This window comes from Phaseolus vulgaris, chromosome 6, assembly GCF_051622355.1.
Source record: "Phaseolus vulgaris cultivar YP4 chromosome 6, ASM5162235v1, whole genome shotgun sequence".
NCBI lineage: Eukaryota > Viridiplantae > Streptophyta > Magnoliopsida > Fabales > Fabaceae > Phaseolus > Phaseolus vulgaris.
In genome coordinates this window covers 23,118,659-23,140,421 of record NC_143503.1, presented here as the reverse complement: position 1 = coordinate 23,140,421, position 21,763 = coordinate 23,118,659, and the positions used below count along the sequence as shown (strand labels likewise).

The following is a 21,763-nucleotide window of genomic DNA, read 5'->3' as shown; positions in this document are numbered from 1 at the left end:
TGATATTTTTTTATTTTGCCACAAATTTAAGTTAAAAAAAATATGTATAATGATAGATATTACCGACATATTTTTATTTAACTTTTATTTTTACTATATTTTTCATTAATAAACTATGATTATTCTCTCTTTTGGGTGGCACGATAGGCCCAACACAAACACTCGCTAGCTAGGATAGGCTCGAAATGACTCTGATACCATATTACGAAATGGATTTTAAGCCTAACTCAACTCCATAAAACCGGCTTATAGGGTTGAGGTTTGCACCCACTTATATACAATGAAAGACTCTAATCTCTAGTCGATGTGGGATTTCTAACAGCAAGATTACATTTTTTTTAGTTTTTTCTTTCGTCCACCTATAAAAATAAAATAAAAATAGTTTATTTTTTATTTATTATCAGTATAGAATATTTTCTATTATTAATTGATAAAAAAAATTATCTTATGAAACCTTTAAATTAATTGTGATAAATATTAACAGAATTGTTATAAAAAATATTTTAATTAAGTTCTTTGAAGTAATTGTAATTGAAATTATTGTTATATATTAAGTTAAATTCTATATTTTTTAAACGAATTAATACTTTACTTTTCTCTGTAACTAATAGTTATATTATGTCATGCAAAATAAACTTTAAAACATTCTTATAAATTTTCAATTGTTTATTTTGATGGGTGAAACATGGTTTTGTTTTTCTAGTCACCTTTAATTCATTTAAAAAAATAATGTATTTTTCTCCTTACAGAAGTAAAATGTGTCAAATTTAATCTTAGTCAGTTACTTTCTTAAACAAGTGAAGTATTTGATGAGCAAAATTAGAAGTATAAAAAACATTTACAATAATATATGTTTTTTTTATCCTTCTTAATCACTTTTGGTCTCTAAAAGATATTTTGTTATTTTTTGTTCTCTAAAGCTAAAATGGTATCAAATTTGGTTTGAGTTGGTATCTCAATAAAGGTGACAACTAATTTAACATATTTAACATGTGTAATGTATAAGTTTGGTGAAAAGTATTGAAATATAATATTTAATTTTTGCTTAATATTTGTTGTATTTCTTAAGGTAGGTGTGTGATTATTATATATTAAAACCATGAGAGTAATGAAGATTATACACTTAATGAAGGATGAAAATAGGGTGAAAGGAAGCCATGGATGTTCTTATGCTTTCAATGATCTTCACATTTTACATCATTAACATTCATATTAGTTGAACAAGTATAATCTCTTCCAAATGTCAACATCATTGCAAACTTTACATTTTTAATAAAGCATTTTTCATAATCAGAACTTTGCTGGGTTAATATTCATGTAGCTAAACATTCAATATATATCAATCAATAAATCTTCTGTTATTTTCTTAGATTTTGATTAGGATGCTACAGCTTTTTCTGAAGATTGTGTAGTGGTAGGTGGTCTAATTACTCCATTTACAAAGAGGGTGTGTGGTAGAGAAATTAAAGAAAAAATGATGTGTTATATAAAAAAATGAGTAGTTAATGTTAAGTGGTGCAAGATGGCTATAAATGGAGAAAGGTTAGGTTAGAAGTAGCTTTGCTTTGTTGTTTGAGTTATTTATGACAAGCTAGAGAAGGGTTGGGCACAAAAGTATTTAGTTTTACTCCTTATGGAAAATTTAACTGAGAGAATGTAAAGTAACTCTTTCATTTTTGGTTGAAGGGTGCATTAAAATCATCATCATTTTTGGGATTTTGCATTCTGCACTCCCATAAGACTTACCTAGCTGCAACTTCATAAAACTCAACAGCACTTAGTACTTTTTTTTGTGAAAAGATGAAAATACTCCTTATATTTATATTTAACCTATTTCTCTATTCTTCTCTCCCACATATTCTTCTTCTATCCTATATGTTATATCTCTTGTACCACTTCACAATTTTCTTCCTCCATTTGTGAATGGGAGAGGTTCTCGTCACATCATTATTACACTCCTGTTGAAAATGTAAGTTTTTTAAGATGTATTTTTTTTCTTTGTGGTTTTATTTGTAATCTGGTTTTGGGAAAATATATTACAAAGTGCATAATTCAAAATGTCTATATATTTCAAAATGTATATATGTATTTAGATAAAAAAAATATATTTTTGATTTAACAATTCAGAATGTATATACTAATTTAAAAGAAAATATTGATTGATTGTTTGTTATTATTATTGTTAGAGATATATCCATGACTAGAGGTGAATCTTTATTTAAGTGTAAGCTAGACAGCTGACGATGTGTGTTGGGTATGCATGGAGAGTTGTAACACTCACTCATATATACGATCAATTGAAGGATATTTGTTTTGTGCAAACAAAACAATTAGGAAGTTATGTCCGAACGTGTCCCAATTTTGACAAAAAATCTTCACATTGACTGCGTACAGATATGGGTATGGATAATATCCAACTTTTTAAATTGGGTATGGGAACTCATCCCCATGAGTCCCCATACCCGTCCTAATACTTATCTTCGTCCCTGTTTTAAATTATTAAAACATTTTTAATTTATTAAGTATCCTAAAAGACTTATATTAACTTTTCCTTGATCCTTAGTTTACTAACTTATTTATTAGTCATACATTTGATTACTTTTACTTTTTCTATAATTATTTGACCTATACTCAGTTGTTATTTGATACTCTCATTTGATATTGATACAATTATATTTTTTTTATATATTTCACATTGAAAAATGAAAATGTATATCATTTTTAAATTGAATACTTGATAATATCACGTTTCATTTGTCGTGATTTTTATTTTTTGTTCAAAAACTATTTAATTAATATTTGAAATTGTAAAAGGACAAATACGAGTATACTCATTTTCAAATGAAGATGGGGATGAGATAGTCAAAATTGCACTTGTCCTGCCCCTGCTCCGTTGCCATTCGTACCATCAACTATAGTGTCTCCATGATCCTATGACACATATCCTACAAAATAAAAGTAAATTAAAATTATATTAAACATGTAAATAATAAATGACATGTTTTTATCACAACATGATACTTTGTCTGATTGTCATCTTCATCAACGTCACCTTAAACATTTGCACATCCATCTGGTGGTATCACTCTTGGACACTCATCCTCATCCAATTGAAAGATATATGGATGTGAGACACGATGAAACCAATTGGTATATCCTGTAATGCAAGCTCTTGCACAACATACTCTTGGAAATATAACCACTAACAATCTACTTCTGTTGTTGACGAATTCCTATCACTAACTACATAAGGAGTGCTACAATTTGAACATATCTATATTGTAGTATGACACATTCAGGCAAGTGCAATTGTGTTCATGTGTCCAACAAAACATACCCTTAAAACAAGATTCACTCAAATGGGTGAGCCTCTTTGTGACCATCGTATGTGCTAAATTGAACAACGACCAATACAAGATTATATAATTGAAATTAGACTATTACAATTGCAAACAGTCTTACCTCATGCATCATTGGGCATCCTTTGTATAATAAAAAACCACCTGTCTCAAGCCTATGGTTGAAAAATGTTTATAAATCTACACTTACAAGATATTGTGTTCTAAAGATTCAATGTAGTATAACTATGTTCGTATAAAAATATAATCATGTTTCATATAGTAAAACATCCATAAGAATGAACTTACATTAACTTACAGCAAAGTTGCGTACCATGCATGTTACTTCGTGTTTGCATAGTTGGCGTCATCCAATTGTTCATACATGTGGTCAGAGCAACTGTCGCCCAAACATATCCTTCAGTCAAGCGTAAACCTATAAATAGCCTTATGTATGACACAATGGTTAAGGTGTCACTTTTATCTACAAATATGGTGCAACCCGCCAAGTTCAACAAATAAGCTCGAACGATGGTCCATTACCTTTTACTACAAGCATTCTCATAAACCTTTCTAAACCAATTCAAGTACATGTGATCACCCCTGACTTTTGTTGTAGTTGCCGCAACACGATTAACATGGAGGGCCTCTACCAACAACTTTGTCGCTCCAACCACATCTACAGTTACATAAATGTACACCGATAGGTAGGTACAACAAACTAGACACATCATCAAGTATGATGGTCATCTCACCAGTGGGTAAATGGAAAGAAATTGTATCATCATGCCACCTTTTAACAAAGATAGACAATAATCCTTTATTTGCAGTCTCGTAGCTAGCCCGAATAAGACCTTAAACCCCAATAACTCAACCACAACTTTTTTTATTCGATTATTTTGAAGTCCTAACTTATTCATTTTCCTACCATAAATATCAATTTCAACTCGCCATGATCCTACAATTGTCAATAAATATTATTTTAGCATTTAAAATACATATATATCAACATAATTATTTATCACTCCATCCCACAAATGACGAGCTACATCTCCCTCATAATTAAGGAGTAATGACGTATCTATTGACCCTTTTGGATAATCATAATACTCCTCCATGAGACTTCATAATTACAATATTATTTTATGTGTAGTCATCTTCACCAATGTCACTCGGACCTTCACTCTCTTAGTCGTATAGACGTTATTGGTTGTACACAATCATATTGAGAACAATGTTATCGATATCGGATAACAAAAAAATATTGAAAATCCAAAACTATAATTTTAATGCAAAAATAATGAAAAAGAAAATCATAACTAATAATAATATTATGTCTAAACATTTAAATAATAATAACAACAAATCAAAACACCACAAATTTCAAGTTCAAAAATTAAAATAACAACAAAACATAAAATAAATGTTTTAAATTGTTAATTATCTAACTCATTCTAAGATAGAGTTTAACAAAACATGATTCTGGAATGGTGATTCTAGAACAGCTTCGTAAAAAATCGTTCTGAAACATGTTTCTAGAACTGTATTTCTGGATTCCTGTTCCATAATAGACGTTCTGGAGAATTGTTTCGGAATAACCATTCTGGTAAGCGATGAAATCACAACGACATTTATGACCTTTTGCATAACCTATGAGACTGCAGTTAGCAAACAAGGGGTGCAGGAAGCAAAAGCCCCAAACTGAAATGAAGTATAGTGTTTAAGAAAAAAAAAAGGATTAAAACGTGAATTAGACAAAAACAATCTACTAATAATCACGTTAAACTTGCTCTCACGATGTTAAAACTTGGAATGAAAAAAAATCGCATAAAAAAATGTCAACAAACTTATTTACTAAACTTTCCATATTGGGACAAAAAAAGAAACAGATCTTGATCTTACTTTTGGTGGTTCCATTTTCATTATGCATTTCCTAGAATTGTAACCAAACTATATACATTACACAATACTTCAAATATAGTTCAAACTACCAGACATGAAAGCTTAGTATTAACAGAAAAAGGGAAAAAAACAATAGATTTTAATCTTACTTCTGGTTCCATTTACATTATGCATCTCCAAATTTATCACCAAACTATAAACACTACACAATCCTTTCCTTCAAACCGACTACAACGACAAAATCTGATCAAATTCCTCAACTACACACAAATAAATGTTTCTCTCACATTCAAGAGCTGCACAAACTGCTACACATTACATATTTCATAGAGGGTTCTCACCAGGCAGATAAGAAGGAGAGCCACCCTCAACCTGATTTTTCTTCCTTTGGAAGATGCCACTAATATTAGGCAAGAGGGCCTTTTTTGAAACTGGAACCTTCTCCTTTTCAAACTTCCTCACCTCCACTGTTGTATGAGGAGGATTCTGCTTTTGAATCCTGTAGTGCTGAGGAGATGATTCTGTTGACACCTGTGTTTCAGCCAAAATTCGGGATGCGGCTTCTGCAGCCTTTTTCTGGTCCCTCTCACGCCATCTTCGGAGCTCATTCTCCACTGCCCTTTTTGCTGCTTCAGCCATTTCAGCCTTTTTCAGAGCCTCTTGTGTTGCAGCCTTTATATCCTCAATCTCCTTCTGAGTTGTCTCTAACCTTTTGAGAGCCTCATTTTCACTAGCCTTCACAGCTTCCACCTGTGCCTTGGCAGCAGCCACTTTCATGTCTGCTAATTTGTCAGACTCCTCAACTTTATGGCTTAAGGAGTCAAACTCCTCTTTTGAGATTGTAATCACAGCCCCAGATTCAGATGTGGATGCACGAGCAGCAGTAGTTCTTTCTGTTAAAACTGTAATCTGGTCAAGAGCACTTTTCTCGGCTGCTTTTGCTGCTTCTGCTTCTTCCAGTGCCACTTTAAGCTTTTTCTCTGCTTCTGCTAATGCAAGTACGGTAACTTCAGCTTCCTTCTTCAAATCTGCTGTTTTTTTCTTCATATCTTCTGCTTCCCGCCTTGCATTTTCAGTTTCAGATGTCAGCTGGCTAAGCGTCAAGATCATTTCCTCAGATACACCTCTAACTTTAGATTCTTCTAACATGCAGGCTTCAAGCTCAGACTTGCTTTTGCGGAGCTTGACATGCAGATTTCCAACAATAGATTCAGTTTCAGATTCCTTCTCCTTCAACTCAGAATGTTCTTTCTTTACATTCTCCAGTTCCACCTTGAGAGATTCTACTAAGCTTTTAAGAGAGCTTTCCTCATCTGCTACTTTCTGAAGTGAGTCCTTGGCATCATCAAGATCCAAAGTGACGCTTTTCACAGAGTCCAAGTCCGATGTCCTTTTATTTTCCATTTCCTTTTGCAGAGCCCCAATTTCACTCATTCTCTCCTCCAGCTGCATTTCAAGATTCTTGGAAAGCTCAGGACTGAAATCCTTCTTTAAAGCAAGCAATTTTGTTTCAGATTGTTCCAGAGTAGCTTTATAGGATTGTCTTAGAACATCTTTCTCGGCCAAAATCATTGCTTGTTGTTGTTGTGCTAAGATAGATGCAAGCTTTGCTTGCTCAATTGACTCCTTTACAGATAAAATTTCTTTAGAAAGCTCAGATGCTCTTTCTGTGTTTTCCTTCAATGCATCTCCAGCTTCTACTGCTCGCTTGAAAGCAGACTTTCTTGCATCCAAGGATGAATCATACTCTTGTCGAGTCTTACTCAATACTTGCTTTGCTGCATCAAGTTCTGTCATGACAGATGCATACCTTTTTACTGCAGAATCTAATTCTTCCTTCCAAGCACCATCTGTCCCGTCAGGGATACCATACTTTTCTTCTGTAAGTAGTTTTGCCTGACTCTTTGCAGCTTCGGTAGTCTTAATTGCTAACTCCCTAGAATCACTAATAACTTTTATCTTCTGTGTCAGATCCTCAACTGTCCTTTTAGCCCTTTCAAGCTCCACAAGAGCTTGAGCCTTGGTAGTTTCAGCATTCTTTACTTGTTCCCTTAACTTGTTCAGCTGTTTTTGGGCTACATGAAGTTCTGTCTCCTTGGCCAATACTCTCTAGAGAAAGAACAAACTTGTAAATTGCAAATTGAAAAGGACAATGTTCAATGAAATCTAATCTTGAAAGAAGGAGATAGAAAACTATTATTGGATAACCTAATTTAGTGGTCAGCTGGTGTTACTAGAACAAAGTGGTGTACAACTAAAACAGATTGCTATGGTAATTGATTATCTAAAATGGGGGATATAGATTTGCATAATGTTACGTTGAAAATGTAATGTTGCACTTGAGTATATTGAAACTTGCACCAATTCATTCTAGCACAAGAGATTCCCTCTTAAATGATAAACAAAACATCTTCCTGTATTCAGATCTTTAAAAAAAACTGGACAAAAACTTATAATTTTGTAGTTTTAATATCTTTCAACCATTAACATTGTTGAGACACCCGGAATTCTTGTTTCAGATACCCATATGTTATATACATGTACACACAATTTTGAGTAGAACCATTTTAGGAACCTTATTTATCCACCAAACCATTTATGTAGTCAAACTCAGAATAATCATTGTTTAAATAAAAGCTAAAACTAATGAAAATGCTATCACAAAATGCAAAGTAGTTAAAACAAAAGGTTCAATTTGTAAAAAGAAGAACAGGGTCTTCACTTCCAGGGGAAAAAGGTGATGAGAAAAAGGGAAATTCAATGACTTAATATATTCTAGATTTTGAAAGTCTACTGCTAGACCCGTGAACATAAGAGTGACACCATGAAAAAACAACTTCAGTCCTGAAAAGTGGTAGGCACTGTCATATTAGTCCTGACAAAAAAATGTTAAATAAGTCCCTAAATTTAACTATTTAACGTCATTTTAGTTCTTAAATACATTTAATTTTATCAGTTTAATAACACAATTTTTTGAATTTTGGACAAATGTGATTGTGAGTTACACTTTCAAGAACTTTCTTTTCATTTCATTCAGTTCAGGGAAAAATGTAATCACACGCTACAAGTTTAGGACCAAACTGATCGTTTACACATTCACAACGTTGATTCTATCAAGCCACAGCATTACAGAATGATGATGGCACTGATAGAAGGAGATGAAGGATTTGAGTAAGGGGAAGAAATAGAGCGTTAATCATGATATGAGTATGGTTTTGGGGCCTCTGGTCATAAAGGTTTCCTTAGGTTCCATGACTTATTCCGTTCAAGTTTTTTATAGAGAGAAAGAGGGAGGATACCCTTGTACGCAGAACTGAAATTCATACCATACTTTTATCAGTGCAGAGAAAATTTCCAGAGGTCCTCAATAAAATTGAGTCTGCATTTTCATGTCCTATATAATAAGGATAACTAGTCTGGCATTGTTCTAGAGTGAAGTTCCTCCTTGCAACGGAGAGAAACTCAGGACAATATAATAGTGTAAAAAGTTTTTATTAAGTAAACTGGGTAACTATCTGCTCCATCAAATGCATATAATCAATCTTTCATAAAAAAAAAATCTCCTTTTATTAGTTAAAGGGCTAAAAAGACTACCTTGAAAATCATACAATGTTTATGCAACACCATGCAACTTCCAATGTAACATGGTTATGAACACACACAAGTACAAAAACAACAATTACCTCAGCAGAATAAGGTTTTGCCTTCTTAATAATTGGTTTTTCACCAGAGAAAGCACCTTCACCAAATAGAGAGACAGCATCTTTAACAGACTGAATAGGTGGGCTGGTGTCAATCTCTCCAACCTCAGGTTTTGGATTAGGAGACTCAGTTGCACTTTGCCGGACTTTTGCTACCATTGTGACTTATAATATTAAGTAGTTTGAAACCAACCTGTTGCAAACAACAAGTTAGCAGAAAGATATTAAAATAAAAGAATCATCATCATGAACTAGTAAATTAGAAACGTCAAAAAAAAAAAACTCCTTATTTGAAGAAATTCTAAGCACACAGACAAAAGAAAACCAAGTTAAAAAGGCAAAACTCCATATACCAAAAGTCTATCACAACGACTTTGTGATGGACACATGATCATTCTCCCACCAAGTGGAAAAAGTAAAATACTTAATGTTGTGTAGTGTCAAGAATCAGGAGACATGATAGAACCCTAAAATCAGTAATACAACGGAAATTGGGTATATTGAAACAGTAAGATTCCCTCTCAAACATACTTTTGAGTTTTGAACTGTCATTATCAATAGCTTATTTTGGATTAAACTCCAACAGCCTACAAGATTCCAGAATACATCCCAGTTCCATCGAATAAGAACCTTAAAAAAAATACTCCTCACTCACACAGCAACCAACTTGTATCCACACGACAACCCCCCTCAATGCATAAGTATAAACAAACCAAAGAATCAAGCATATTGCACAATGCATGTTAAGAGTCCATTCACAGAGCCAGAATGAATTTAGGAGTCCGCAGTGCAAATAGGCCAAATACAAAATGCAAAGATTTCAGGCAATCCAAACTTTACATGCAAAAAAACACTACCGAAACACTTCAAATTCCACAACCTTTTTTCTTTCCAAAGGGTTTTCCAGTCCAAACAACCCCCTTCAGAATAAAAAGACCACCAAAAAAATAAAAACTTTTGAAAATTTATTTTCCAAAACATGAACAGAAATTTGTCCGACCTACACGGCAGACTGGCGAACATTGCAATAGAAAAGCCCCTCAAGTCGGTCAAAACGACCCGAAAACGACAGAAAAGCATCATCAAACGCCGCAAACAGAGCATGAATTGAACGACAGCCAACGAAGCAAAAAACCGACGAACGACAAAAACAAACGGAAAACCGAAAGCGACTTCTCCAAACAATTCAACAAAACCCAGAATCGCAAAACCATCAAAGCCTCCACCTTAACTAAATCCCAAACGAAATTCGCAAAAAAAAAAGCAAAAGAGAAGAAATAAAACCTCACCCTTCACGGCCTCTTCACAAAGCTGACTCTGAAAATTTTGACAAGCTCCGATATTGAATCTCTCCAGAGAGAGAAAGTGAAAAGTATTAGAGAGAGAAAGTGATGGGTGGGTTTGAAAAATCCGAAAGCTGTTCGAGACAAATTTTTTGTTTCAGCTGTAGTCAAGTTCAAAGAGATGAGAGTGCGGAATCGCGTGCACCCGTTCGTATTTTAAGACTCTCTCCCTTCTCGTTTCAGAGCGTTGTACCCTTCTTCCTTTTTGGCGAAATGACTCTTTTGTCCTTGTGACAAGGCTCGAGGGTTCGCCACGTCACCGGTGGCACCGTCCAAGAAAACACCCTAAGGTGACGACGATGACCCCAATAGGAAAAACGAAAGAGATGGTGAGAGAAAGAAATGTTTTAGACAGCAAAAAGGCAAAAAATAAATATCTTTTTTTTTCATTCCTTGTTTTTCTGAGTTTGTCTCCAATAATTGAGAGAAAATAGATTAAAGTAAAAAAGAAAGAAAGAAAAAAAGTACAAGAAAATGGATGAAATAAAGCCGCAAATTCTTACACATGTTAATCTCATAAGTTTAATTTCTTTTAACCTGAATAGCTCATTTGTGTGTGACATGTGATATCTTAATGTTAGGGTTATTGGGTAGTTGTTGGTGAAGTACTTGCAAGCATTTTGTTTTGTATTCTTTTTGAATTAGGGTTCTTTGGGTGCCGAAAGGTGAAACCTTTGCATGATAACATGATATTATAGTATTCATACATCGCTTTCTGATCTTTGATGAAGCTATTTGTGGGGTTTGGATAGTGCCATTTTGACCTACAATTGGATTTTAGAGGACCTTCAATCCTAAACTCTATTCACACTTCCTTTATTATTGTTGTTTCTTTCCTCCATCTCCTTATCATCATCACCATGCCCTCCAAAATTAATTACTATGTCCCATGATTTTGTTATTATGCTTATTCATTTTCCTATTGCTTTTGTCTCTAAGTACCACTCCAAAAACAAGTGAAGAACAAAAAGTATATTTTCATGATGTAAAATGTTTTTACATGAAATGATAATTTCACAACTATAAGAGTTGTATATAATTTTAATATGATTGATTTAGATATAAATATATATAATAAAGAAAAATTTATAATTAAATAATATTAAAAATTGTAATATAATTATATATAAAAAATAGATTCTCAATATATCTTTATTTTTATACAATGAATGAGGTTATTAGTGTTTATTGGAATTGTCTGTGCTGAATTCTCGTACACGAGACTCAAGGCTTTTTTTTAAGATCAATAATAGTACATTTTAATATATCTTGAGAATGACTTTGTTTTGAAGTATTCACATATTACACCTTAATTCAACGTCTAAAGTCGTGGGTCAACACGTGGGTTGATTAGTAAGCCCAATTCATGATATGGACTTTAAGATATTTACAAAAGATAATTGCTTTTTGCACTTCCATGATTTTTTTCGTGCACCTCGATGAAGTATGTAAAAACAAAAAATAAATATATATTCAAACAACCTCACATAAAAAAAAAGCTCAATAACATATTCAGTTATCCTCATTAATAACAGCCAAGCATATCTTCAGATTGAGCTATGCTCAATAGCATAGCTTCGCATATTCTTCGTTTGGTTGTCTCGAAAAGGTATTTTTGGGAAACAATGTTCTACTCATTCTTGCATTATATATATATATATATATATATATATATATATATATATGAATTATCTTAAATAAAATAAAATAAAATATATTATTTTTAAAATAAAAATTTCCAAAACATTAATCCCAATAAATTAGAAAAACCTCATATTGATAGGTACCATAACACCTTGTACACAATGAAAAATGAAATAATTTATATGTCTAATGTTTTCAACATCTCTTAAAGGAGTCACTATGGATTGGTTCACATGTGCAAAGAAACGGTGGATCGCATGAAGCAAACATTTACTTGTGGTGAGACCCTAAACCTGATAAATTACAAAGTGCAATAAAATTTAAAAAAAAAACACTATATAATTAAGTGTATAAAACAACTAAAACAAAACAAAACAATATTTTAATTCCACCGTAAAATCATAAACCAAATATGACAATATTAACTCTCACTTTTAGGAACTAGATGAAAAATCGCAACTGAACAAATCAAGGTCAAAACTACAATTGTAGTGTAGTAATCACTTTTGTTAACACCAATAAACTACAATAATCCTGTCTCCAAATCTCATAAACATTGGACCAAGAAAAACCTTACTATGTTTTTTTTGTCTTCAATCTTCAAAAAAATAATGTACTTTCCAACTCAAAAAATAACTGAAGTCACACAATATTCACCTCAACTTATCACATACCGTGTCATGGATCACTCTATAATTATAAAATAATCAAATTAAGTTATTTAAACAAAATTGAGACTATATAAGAATTTGTTAAAAATATTAGAAAAAAATAATATTAAACCAATGAAAAATTATGGACCATATAAATTCATTGCTAATTTTGAATACATGCACGGTTCAAAATTATTTCTAAATAAGAAAACTATGTAAGTGTTTTCTTTCGAGTTCTTGTGGATATAAAAAATGATTTTATGGTGATTGTCACCAAATTTGATAAGTTCCTCAAGTCAATTTGCGTGTTCTGTGATTTGACTTTGCCACAACATAATTAATAATTAATATATTATTTTCAACACTTAATTTATCCGATAAATAAAATCTGTATTAAATAAAATTAAAAAATGTGTTTAATTAATTTAAGAAAAATAAAAATGGAAATAATGTTTTACAAATAAATTAAATCAAAAAAATGAAAATTTAGAAAAATTAAATATAAAAATCTTTAAATAATAAAATCGTTTTGATAAATATTTTGAAATCAGAAGAATAATATTTTTTTGTTTCTTTTTAATAAAAAACAGTATGTTATATTTTTATTATTATTTTTTTTTAAATAAATAAATAAATTTAAGGCTTAATCATAACAAGAAAAAAAAATGGCGGTGATGATTTAACACCCTACAAATTAAAACACATTATTTCACAACCTAATAAATTATTGTTTTAATTATATATATATATATATATATATTATTTTAATTAAAAATATTATTATATTATTATTGTAGAATTATACACTTAAACTATTAAAAGAGAGTAAAAGTAATGATAAATTAATTATATTCATAATCAAATATATTATTATTATTATTTTTTATTTTTATTTTAAATATAATATTTTTATTAAAACTGTACACAATAAATAATCCTATTCAACAACAATTTATAATATTTAAAATTAAAATGAACATAATTAAAATGTTAATTTATTTGTTTATTAAAAGTGTATTTTTATTGCATGCAGTATGAAGGTATCATCAGAGTTGGAAAATGATGATGATATCTTAACACCTGGCCGAACAAAACACATCCAGTCAACACGTACACACGACACACGTCGCCAGCACAACCATCCTCACTTCCATCACTCTCTCACCTGCCACCACTCCGACAACGCCATCACCATCATAACCGCCGCCAACCTCTTCTTACTCCTCTGCCATCATCATCTCCGGTCACTCTCTCCACCGACACGAGTCTCCTCCACCTTCCACAACAGTCGCCACCAGCAAGATCCCTCACCTTTGCTCCCAACGTGTTCTGTTACTGCATCTGCTTTAATGTTGAGCTTTGAGACTCTTTTGGCACTACTATATTGTTTGCATGCAGCTTTTGTTTACGGAAATTCCTCATTTCAATACACACTCTGTGCCAACCATTTACATGTGGGAACCACTTTCTTTTTCAACTAGATCCACTTTTTTCTTATTCCACTACCATTCTTTTCTCATTTAAATAAGATTATATAGTTTAGATATGCGTATGATATCTTAGTGCTGATGATTTTAACATCTCAGCTACACGTCCTATCTTGTATTTAATATTTAATTATCATGAATAAAACTAAATTAAATATCAAAATTAATTCTTCAGTATTGATCAGGTCATTCTTGATGATGCAAGCTCATTTTATGGTCATTCCAGCCGCCACTTCGACTCCTGCATCAAATTTATCCTTAAAAAATATGGCCCGCGCGACAACAAGTCAATAATGTACCAACTTTCAACATCCAAATTTTAATTCATTGACAATGGTTGTAAAGTGTGAATGCAGTGTAAACGTGCAATGCAATTCATATATAGTACGGAGAACAAAGAGTAGAACAAGAGATACAGAATCATCAGAGTTATGGAAATCATTGAGCAAACTCCACTGTTTGATACAAAAAAGGGCAGAGGAAGACTCCTCTACAGGTCCTTTGCAGTTTCATTATCTGTGTGCATATGCTTCATATGGATTTACAGATTTAGCCATATAATAGATTCAAAGGGTGAAGATGGCAAATGGGCATGGCTTGGTATGCTTGGTGCTGAATTGTGGTTTGGCTTTTACTGGCTTCTCACTCAGGCCTTCAGATGGAACCTTGTGTTCAGACAACCATTCAGAAACAGACTCACTCAGAGGTGCCACCTACTTTTATTTTATTTATTTTCCATCACTTTCTATTTTTATAAATGTTTCTGGTTGAGATTCTATGTTGATCAAACTAATTAAACAATCTAGATCCACTCACTGTTAGTGACATCAACATGAGAGTTTATCTTATGATGATAGCAAGTTATGAGTTAAGAATGAACTAACAGTGCTATTGATCAGTTAGTAGATGGATGAATTTATACTTAAGGATTGGTTTAAGGCTCATCAATTCTTAGAACTTATATGTTGTTCAAAAATGAAAAGACAGAATATGTTTGGTAACGTTTTTTTGCTCATATATATACTTCATATAAACCATATATTAATGTTATGCTATATTACTCTCATTTACCTTTTTAGCTTTCTTGCATTGAAATATACTAAAATCTATCTGGGTAATAGGTATGGCAAAGTTTTACATTGATATGCAACACAATTGGAAAATTTGTGTGTTTTTTTGGAACAGATATGAGAAAAAGTTGCCAGGAGTGGACATATTTGTGTGCACAGCAGACCCTGATATTGAGCCACCAATGATGGTGATTAATACAGTGCTATCTGTTATGTCTTATGACTATCCAACTGAGAAATTGAATGTGTATCTCTCTGATGATGCTGGATCTCAAATCACGTTCTATGCTCTATTGGAAGCATCAAACTTTGCAAAATATTGGATTCCATTTAGCAAAAGATTCAAAGTGGAGCCAAGGTCACCTGCTGCATATTTTAAGAGTATAGACTCATCAGGTTACTCTAGTGATTCTGATCAAGTCAAAGAGCTAACAACTATCAAGGTACAAAATTAGTTGAGTATTCCATCTCAATTATTTAATACATAGCAATTTAATACAGATATAAAGTATTTATCTCAAGTCACAGGTCATGTAAACTCTTGAACCAAATTGAGTTAGACATCCTTAATGTGACCACTAATCAATTGATTATGTGTCTGGTCTTATTTAATTTTTATATGATCATACATTGTAAAATATTTGTATTTATTCCTCTCTTCTTGAATATACATAGATCTCACTTATTTAAAATTTTCGAGGAAGGAAATAGTCACAAAATTTTCATAGGTGAAAATTCAACATGAATCATTGATCCATTTAAAGAGGCCACAGTCATAGTCATTAATGGTTATGATTTTCAGAGTTTGATTCACAATATGAATTAGTTTGATTAGTTTCTTATAGGTTGATCTCTTAAAAGAAGTTTATTTTCTGAAAACTTTTGCTGTATGAATAAGATATAATTTTTTTTTTTTTGGTATTACTGTTATAGTCCCCTAAATTTAATGATGTAGAAATTGTACCACGAAATGAAAAGACATATTGAAGATGCAACCAAGTTTGGTGAAGTACCCAAAGAAGTACGTCTAAAGCACAAGGGATTTTCTCAGTGGGATTCATATTCTTCTCGACGTGATCATGGCACAATTCTTGAAGTAAGTTAATTAACATCAATTTATTTCTTAACCATGACGAGTTCAAATAATTGAGTGCATTAGCTTTTGACATTTGTCATCATCACACACCCCTTATTGCTCAAGTTTTGTTTTTCTTAATAGATACTGGTTCATAAAAGGGATCCTGAGAATTCAAAAGATGTAGATGGATTCCTTTTACCAACTCTAGTGTATTTGGCTCGCGAGAAGAGACCCCAATACTTCCACAACTTCAAAGCTGGAGCTATGAATTCATTGGTATAAAATATATACAATTCTTGCATGGTGTTAGTTTATGTATTTTGGTCAATCTTTCATCTGTATACTTGTGTAAATTTATATAATTCTTTGGTATGAATGCATGCAGTTAAGGGTGTCTTCGAATATCAGTAATGGGAAAATCGTTCTAAATGTAGACTGTGACATGTACTCAAACCATTCACAGTCTGTGAGAGACGCTCTCTGCTTTTTCATGGATGAAGAAAAAGGTCACAAAATTGCTTATGTGCAGTTCCCTCAGATTTTTGAGAATGTCACTAAGAATGATTTATATGGGAGTAGTCTACTAGCAATATCTGAGGTGAGTATCTTGTGGATTGATTAAGATATTATCTTTTATTAAAACAGTTTTAAGTGACGTTTATTCTGTCATGTTATGTTTTAACATCTACATATAATTTTGTTCTAGTGAAAGCAACTACTTATTTTTTCTTATTTGTATTCAATTTTGTTTCAAAAGACAAATGTATCTCACATAAAACTACTGCAGAGCCTAATTTTAAGCTATTATTGATGATGATCAATTAGTTATGCACCCTTTGTATGCACAATTAATTTTCTTATGCAAAAATAGGTGGAGTTCCCTGGTGCAGACGGTTGTGGTGGTCCTTTGTATATAGGAAGTGGCTGCTTTCACAAGAGAGAGTCTCTTTGTGGATTGAAGTTCAGTGATCAATATAGGAATGACTGGAATACCAGTGAAGATTATCAGTTTAAAGAAGCAAGCCTGAAGGAACTGGAAGAAGAATCAAAGGCTCTTGCAAGTTGCACCTATGAGGAAAATACACTATGGGGAAAAGAGGTTCTCTCCCTCTCTCACTCACACAAACATATACACTTCTTATAATGTTACTTGAGAGATGTCAAGAATAAGATATATTTGGAGAAACTTTTCATAAATATTTTCAGCAGAGAAAAATAAGAATAAATGGTAAGATTAACTTCTTTATAAACATAACTTTGTTTATGCATGAAGTAGTTATAGAAACTATTTCCTACCAGCTTCTTCAAAATATAAGTTCTAATTGATGTATTTTACATTCTGTTTTAGCTTTCTCTTGTAAAAGTGTTTGTGGAGGATTTCTCTGAAGAGACCCTATATATTGTTGTTTCTTCAATTGCAGATGGGTTTAAGGTATGGGTGTCCAGTAGAGGATGTGATAACAGGATTGGCTATTCAGTGCCAAGGATGGAAATCAGTGTACTATAATCCACCAAGGAAGGCTTTCTTAGGTTTAGCTCCAACAACCTTGCCTCAAACACTTGTTCAACACAAGAGATGGTCTGAAGGAGACTTGCAAATTTTGCTTTCTAAGTATAGCCCTGCATGGTATGGTTTTGGAAGGATTAGTTTGGCACAACAAATGGGATATAGTGTTTATTGCTTATGGGCACCTAACTGTTTTGCAACACTATATTATTCTATCATCCCTTCATTGTACCTCCTTAAAGGCATTCCCTTGTTTCCAAAGGTAACAAACAATAGTCCTTGTTACATATAAATTCATTTCATTTCATTTTTTTCACACTTTGGGATATCAATATGCTTACTTTGGCCTTTTGGGAATAGAAAATGCAAAACAAAAATGGAAAAACATGCCATTTGTGATTATGCATGTCCTTTTTCTAAACAAATACATCATCATAATTGAGCATGCATGTGCTTAACTAATTGTTGGTGGATTTATCAGATGTCAAGTCCATGGTTCATACCTTTTGCATATATCATTGTTGGGGAAGGCACCTATAGTTTGTTGGAGTTTTTCTTCTGTGGGGGCACATTCCAAGGTTGGTGGAATGACCAACGGATATGGCTGTACAAGAGAACAAGCTCTTACTTATTTGCCTGCATTGACACCATCTTGAAGCATTTTGGATTCTCAGATTCAACTTTTATAATCACAACTAAGGTTACTGAAGAAGAAGCTTCCAAACGCCATGAGAAGGAAATAATGGAGTTTGGAACCTCCTCTCCAATGCTCACTTTATTAGCAACTTTTGCATTGCTCAATTTGTTCTGTTTTCTGAGTGTGTTGAAGGATGCAGCCCTAAGGGAAGGTGGCTTTGAAATTTGTGAGACAATGGCCTTGCAATTTCTATTGTGTGGATTTTTGGTTATCATCAATTTACCTATATACCAAGGACTTTTCTTAAGGAAGGACAATGGAAGATTGCCTGGTTCTGTTGCCATCAAATCAATATTACTAGCACTATGTGTATTCATCTCCTTTAGCCTCTATTTGGATTGGGAGGGGGGGATTTGTGGGTACAGGACAAAGTAGATTTGTGAGATTTATAGAGAATATTGAAGATGTGTTTTTGATTGAATGATGATAGAGTGGATTTGCGAGAATGAAATATTAAAATTTGAAATTTGTGATGTGATAGTTGAAAGAAAATTTAAAAATTATTTGAAAGATATAAAATGTAAACTTATATATTTATCTTTGTTATTAAAAATATTTGTTATTAAAAATATTTAAATGATGTATTATGATATTTTTTTTGTAGATTTGAATTAATTAATTTTTTTTAATATATAATATCCATAATTATTTGTATTTTTTAATAAAAAAATTAAAAATATAATAGAAAATATTTGTGTTAAATTGAAATAAATTTATTAAATATATTAAAAATTATAAAAATAATATTTATTATTATATACATTTGTTATTCTACATAACAATTTACGTGTTTTGATATTTGTAATTTTATTTTATTATTTTAATTATTTATAATTATATGTTGTTATTAGTAATAGGATAATAAATAGTTTTAAAATTATTAAATAAATTTATGTAATATTTAATTTATATATTGTATATTATAATAAAATAAGGTATTTTGTTAAAATACATTATTTGTAAATGAAATGAGTACAAATATCTTCAGTATGAAAAATTAAAAAAGTACTTTCACATTCTCACTCTCTCTCCTACCCACTTCCTCACAAACCACGAAAACAAACATAAGAAACACATTCTCTCTTTCCTCCACATACCTAAAAACAATCACAGCATTAACTTTACATGATCACGTGATTTTCCTTTTACAGATTCTATTGGATTTGTCGACTATTCCAAAATTTTGTTAGGAGAAAGAAATTCTTGCTTATAAGATGATTAGCAGCAAATCCATGTAACAATGTAAGTATTCTTTTCCTCATCAACATTCATTTGCAAAGAATTGACTTGATAACTTTCATCTCTCTTTAATATGTTTAAACTCTTTTTTAGTTGTATTTAACTTCATCTACAAAACAAATTTATGAGATGAAGTTCCCTCACTACTTATACTCTGTTTCTAGTTTATATATCTATTTCTAGTTTACATGTTTGTTTGATTTGCTAAAGAAACATTGAACTAAAAAAGAAGAAGAAATAATTATCCTATCTTTAATTTTAAAAAAAAATGAAGAGGAAAAAAATGTAAAAACTTAATTTGTTATTACTAAATCAATCATGATATTGTTTTCAAATATAAATATTTAAAAAACAAAAGTATTTTCATTAAATTGTCATCCAAAGATTATTATTATTATTATTATTATTATTATTATTTTATCACATTTACTATTTTCATTATTATTTTTTTATTAGTAAACCATTTTTATTATTGTCATTATTATAATTATTATTATTACTATCATTACAATCACTAGCAGAAAAATATGAATAGAAACCAATTTTAGAGAAAAAAATAATTAGTTGTTATAATTACTAAATCAGATATCATTTTAAAAATTAAAAAAAAATGGTAGTTAAAACATTGATAGCTAATTAAATACTAATTTAAAAATTATTTAACAATAATAAAAACTAATTTAGAAACTAATTTTTTTATTTATTTAATTATTATAACAACTAATTATTTTAGTATTTAAAATTTTTATGTGATGATTTTTTAATAGTGAATTATCCAATTGATTCATATAGAATAGATTGAGATAACTAATATTAAAAGAGTATAGAATAGATTGAGATAACTAATATTAAAAGAGTATTTCTCATTTTCGTACTATGTATTACATCAAAAGTAAGTATCACAGTCAATTTCGTCCTATGTATTACATCAAAAGTAGGTATCACATGCACAACTTTAAATTTTGCTAATGGGACCATGCAAAGTGGTTGAAGAGAAGTGCAATTTGGCTTCCACCAAATAATTCACCCAAGTAATGGGAATATCAGAAAGAAAATCGTGACACTTTTGATAAGAATTTTAAATATCTTCATTTGTAGATTTATTTTATTATTCATTTACTCGCCTACGAAATTACCTTTATTCTTATTGATTTGGTGGTCGGAGAATTTTTTATAAATACAAATAATTCAAAGATTTTTATGATATTTACTTACACCCACACCTCGAAATGTATAATTTATCTCAATAAGTACTGTAAATTTATTTGAATGATTAAAAAAACTATATTTTCACAATACTGTTTGGCAATATTTAATTAAACTTAATTAATTAAAAAAAATTAGCTGACAATTAGTGTGCTAGTGTTCACTTTGTCTTAATTTGGAATGATTTTGAACTAAAAAGTCTGCAATCTAATATATTAAAATAATGAATGGTAGGATATGATTTGGATTAGTACATTTGAAAGTCTATCCTTCCACTGAAATGGAGTTTAGATTAATTGAATCATTCACCTCACATACAAATCCTTGAAGAATCTTCTGTGCAAATAATGAGTGGTAGCAGTGTCGTGTGGAAATGCAGATAAGTTCTTCAAGTTGTACTCTATTGACCAAACCAAACATACCATCATAAAAGGTATCATCACTAAGAAGAATTTAATCAAATTTATCACCATATCAATGATCTAATAAGTACTTTATCTTATTATGTATTGTCTCTCAGTACAACACTATTTAGATTACCATTATATTTCAAACAAGTTCAGAGAAACTAGAGTTTAGGAATAACTTTTTTAATAAAATAAAGAGTAAATTTAAACTTTCTACTTTTTGTCTATTTAAAATTTTTATGTATTAGTTTATTTACTTTCCAACCTCACATAACTATTTTCATTAATTAATAACATCTTAATAAAGATTTTAATGTTTGAGGGAATAAAATGTTTGACTTTTCAATTTTGAATGAAAAATTACATTTGTCTAAAATTTTAAGAGTTAAGTACATATAGATAAATCTAATTTATATCTAAAATTTAAAAATCTCAAATATGTCATTGTCAGTAGCCTTTTTCCTTTAATAGGTCCAGATTATGTTATATTA

At 31.0% G+C, this 21,763-nt stretch overlaps 2 protein-coding genes across 5 annotated transcripts; one reads left to right on the top strand and one right to left on the bottom strand.

Annotated features, from left to right (window-relative positions):
* Window positions 1-5,348: 5,348 nt before the first annotated feature.
* LOC137831373 (WEB family protein At5g55860) lies at window positions 5,349-10,672 on the bottom strand. Of its 2 annotated transcripts, none has more exons than XM_068639025.1 (3): window positions 10,226-10,672; window positions 8,924-9,134; window positions 5,349-7,349 (listed from the first exon to the last, which is right to left on the bottom strand). In XM_068639025.1, exons 2-3 carry the CDS (start codon window positions 9,098-9,100, stop codon window positions 5,565-5,567), a joined length of 1,962 nt encoding a protein of 653 aa, XP_068495126.1. In that variant the 5' UTR covers window positions 9,101-9,134; window positions 10,226-10,672; the 3' UTR covers window positions 5,349-5,564. The 2 variants fall into 2 exon arrangements, with proteins under 2 accessions (XP_068495126.1, XP_068495125.1); XM_068639024.1 differs by having other exon boundaries at window positions 10,231-10,662.
* Window positions 10,673-13,711: 3,039 nt separating this feature from the next.
* On the top strand, window positions 13,712-18,893 carry LOC137831368 (cellulose synthase-like protein E1). 3 transcript variants are annotated; one of them, XM_068639018.2, is made up of 9 exons: window positions 13,712-14,035; window positions 14,254-14,774; window positions 15,254-15,581; window positions 16,094-16,234; window positions 16,358-16,492; window positions 16,602-16,814; window positions 17,088-17,315; window positions 17,638-17,985; window positions 18,205-18,893. In XM_068639018.2, the coding sequence occupies exons 2-9, from the start codon at window positions 14,500-14,502 to the stop codon at window positions 18,793-18,795; spliced, it is 2,259 nt and encodes a 752-aa protein (XP_068495119.1). In that variant the 5' UTR covers window positions 13,712-14,035; window positions 14,254-14,499; the 3' UTR covers window positions 18,796-18,893. The 3 variants fall into 3 exon arrangements, with proteins under 3 accessions (XP_068495119.1, XP_068495118.1, XP_090159801.1); XM_068639017.2 differs by lacking the exon at window positions 13,712-14,035 and having other exon boundaries at window positions 14,282-14,564; window positions 14,633-14,774; XM_090303675.1 differs by lacking the exons at window positions 13,712-14,035; window positions 14,254-14,774 and having other exon boundaries at window positions 15,525-15,581; window positions 16,072-16,234.
* Window positions 18,894-21,763: the final 2,870 nt, after the last annotated feature.

Coding starts and splice junctions, on each gene's coding strand:
- LOC137831373 (XM_068639025.1), bottom strand. CDS start 9,100: ATGGTAGCAAAAGTCCGGCAAAGTGCAACTGAGTCTCCTAATCCAAAA. Junction 7,350..8,923: donor CAAAACCTTATTCTGCTGAG/GTAATTGTTGTT, acceptor TTCTTTCTCTAG/AGAGTATTGGCCAAGGAGAC.
- LOC137831368 (XM_068639017.2), top strand. CDS start 14,402: ATGGTTGTAAAGTGTGAATGCAGTGTAAACGTGCAATGCAATTCATAT. Junction 16,815..17,087: donor GTCTACTAGCAATATCTGAG/GTGAGTATCTTG, acceptor ATGCAAAAATAG/GTGGAGTTCCCTGGTGCAGA. Junction 17,986..18,204: donor GCATTCCCTTGTTTCCAAAG/GTAACAAACAAT, acceptor TGGATTTATCAG/ATGTCAAGTCCATGGTTCAT.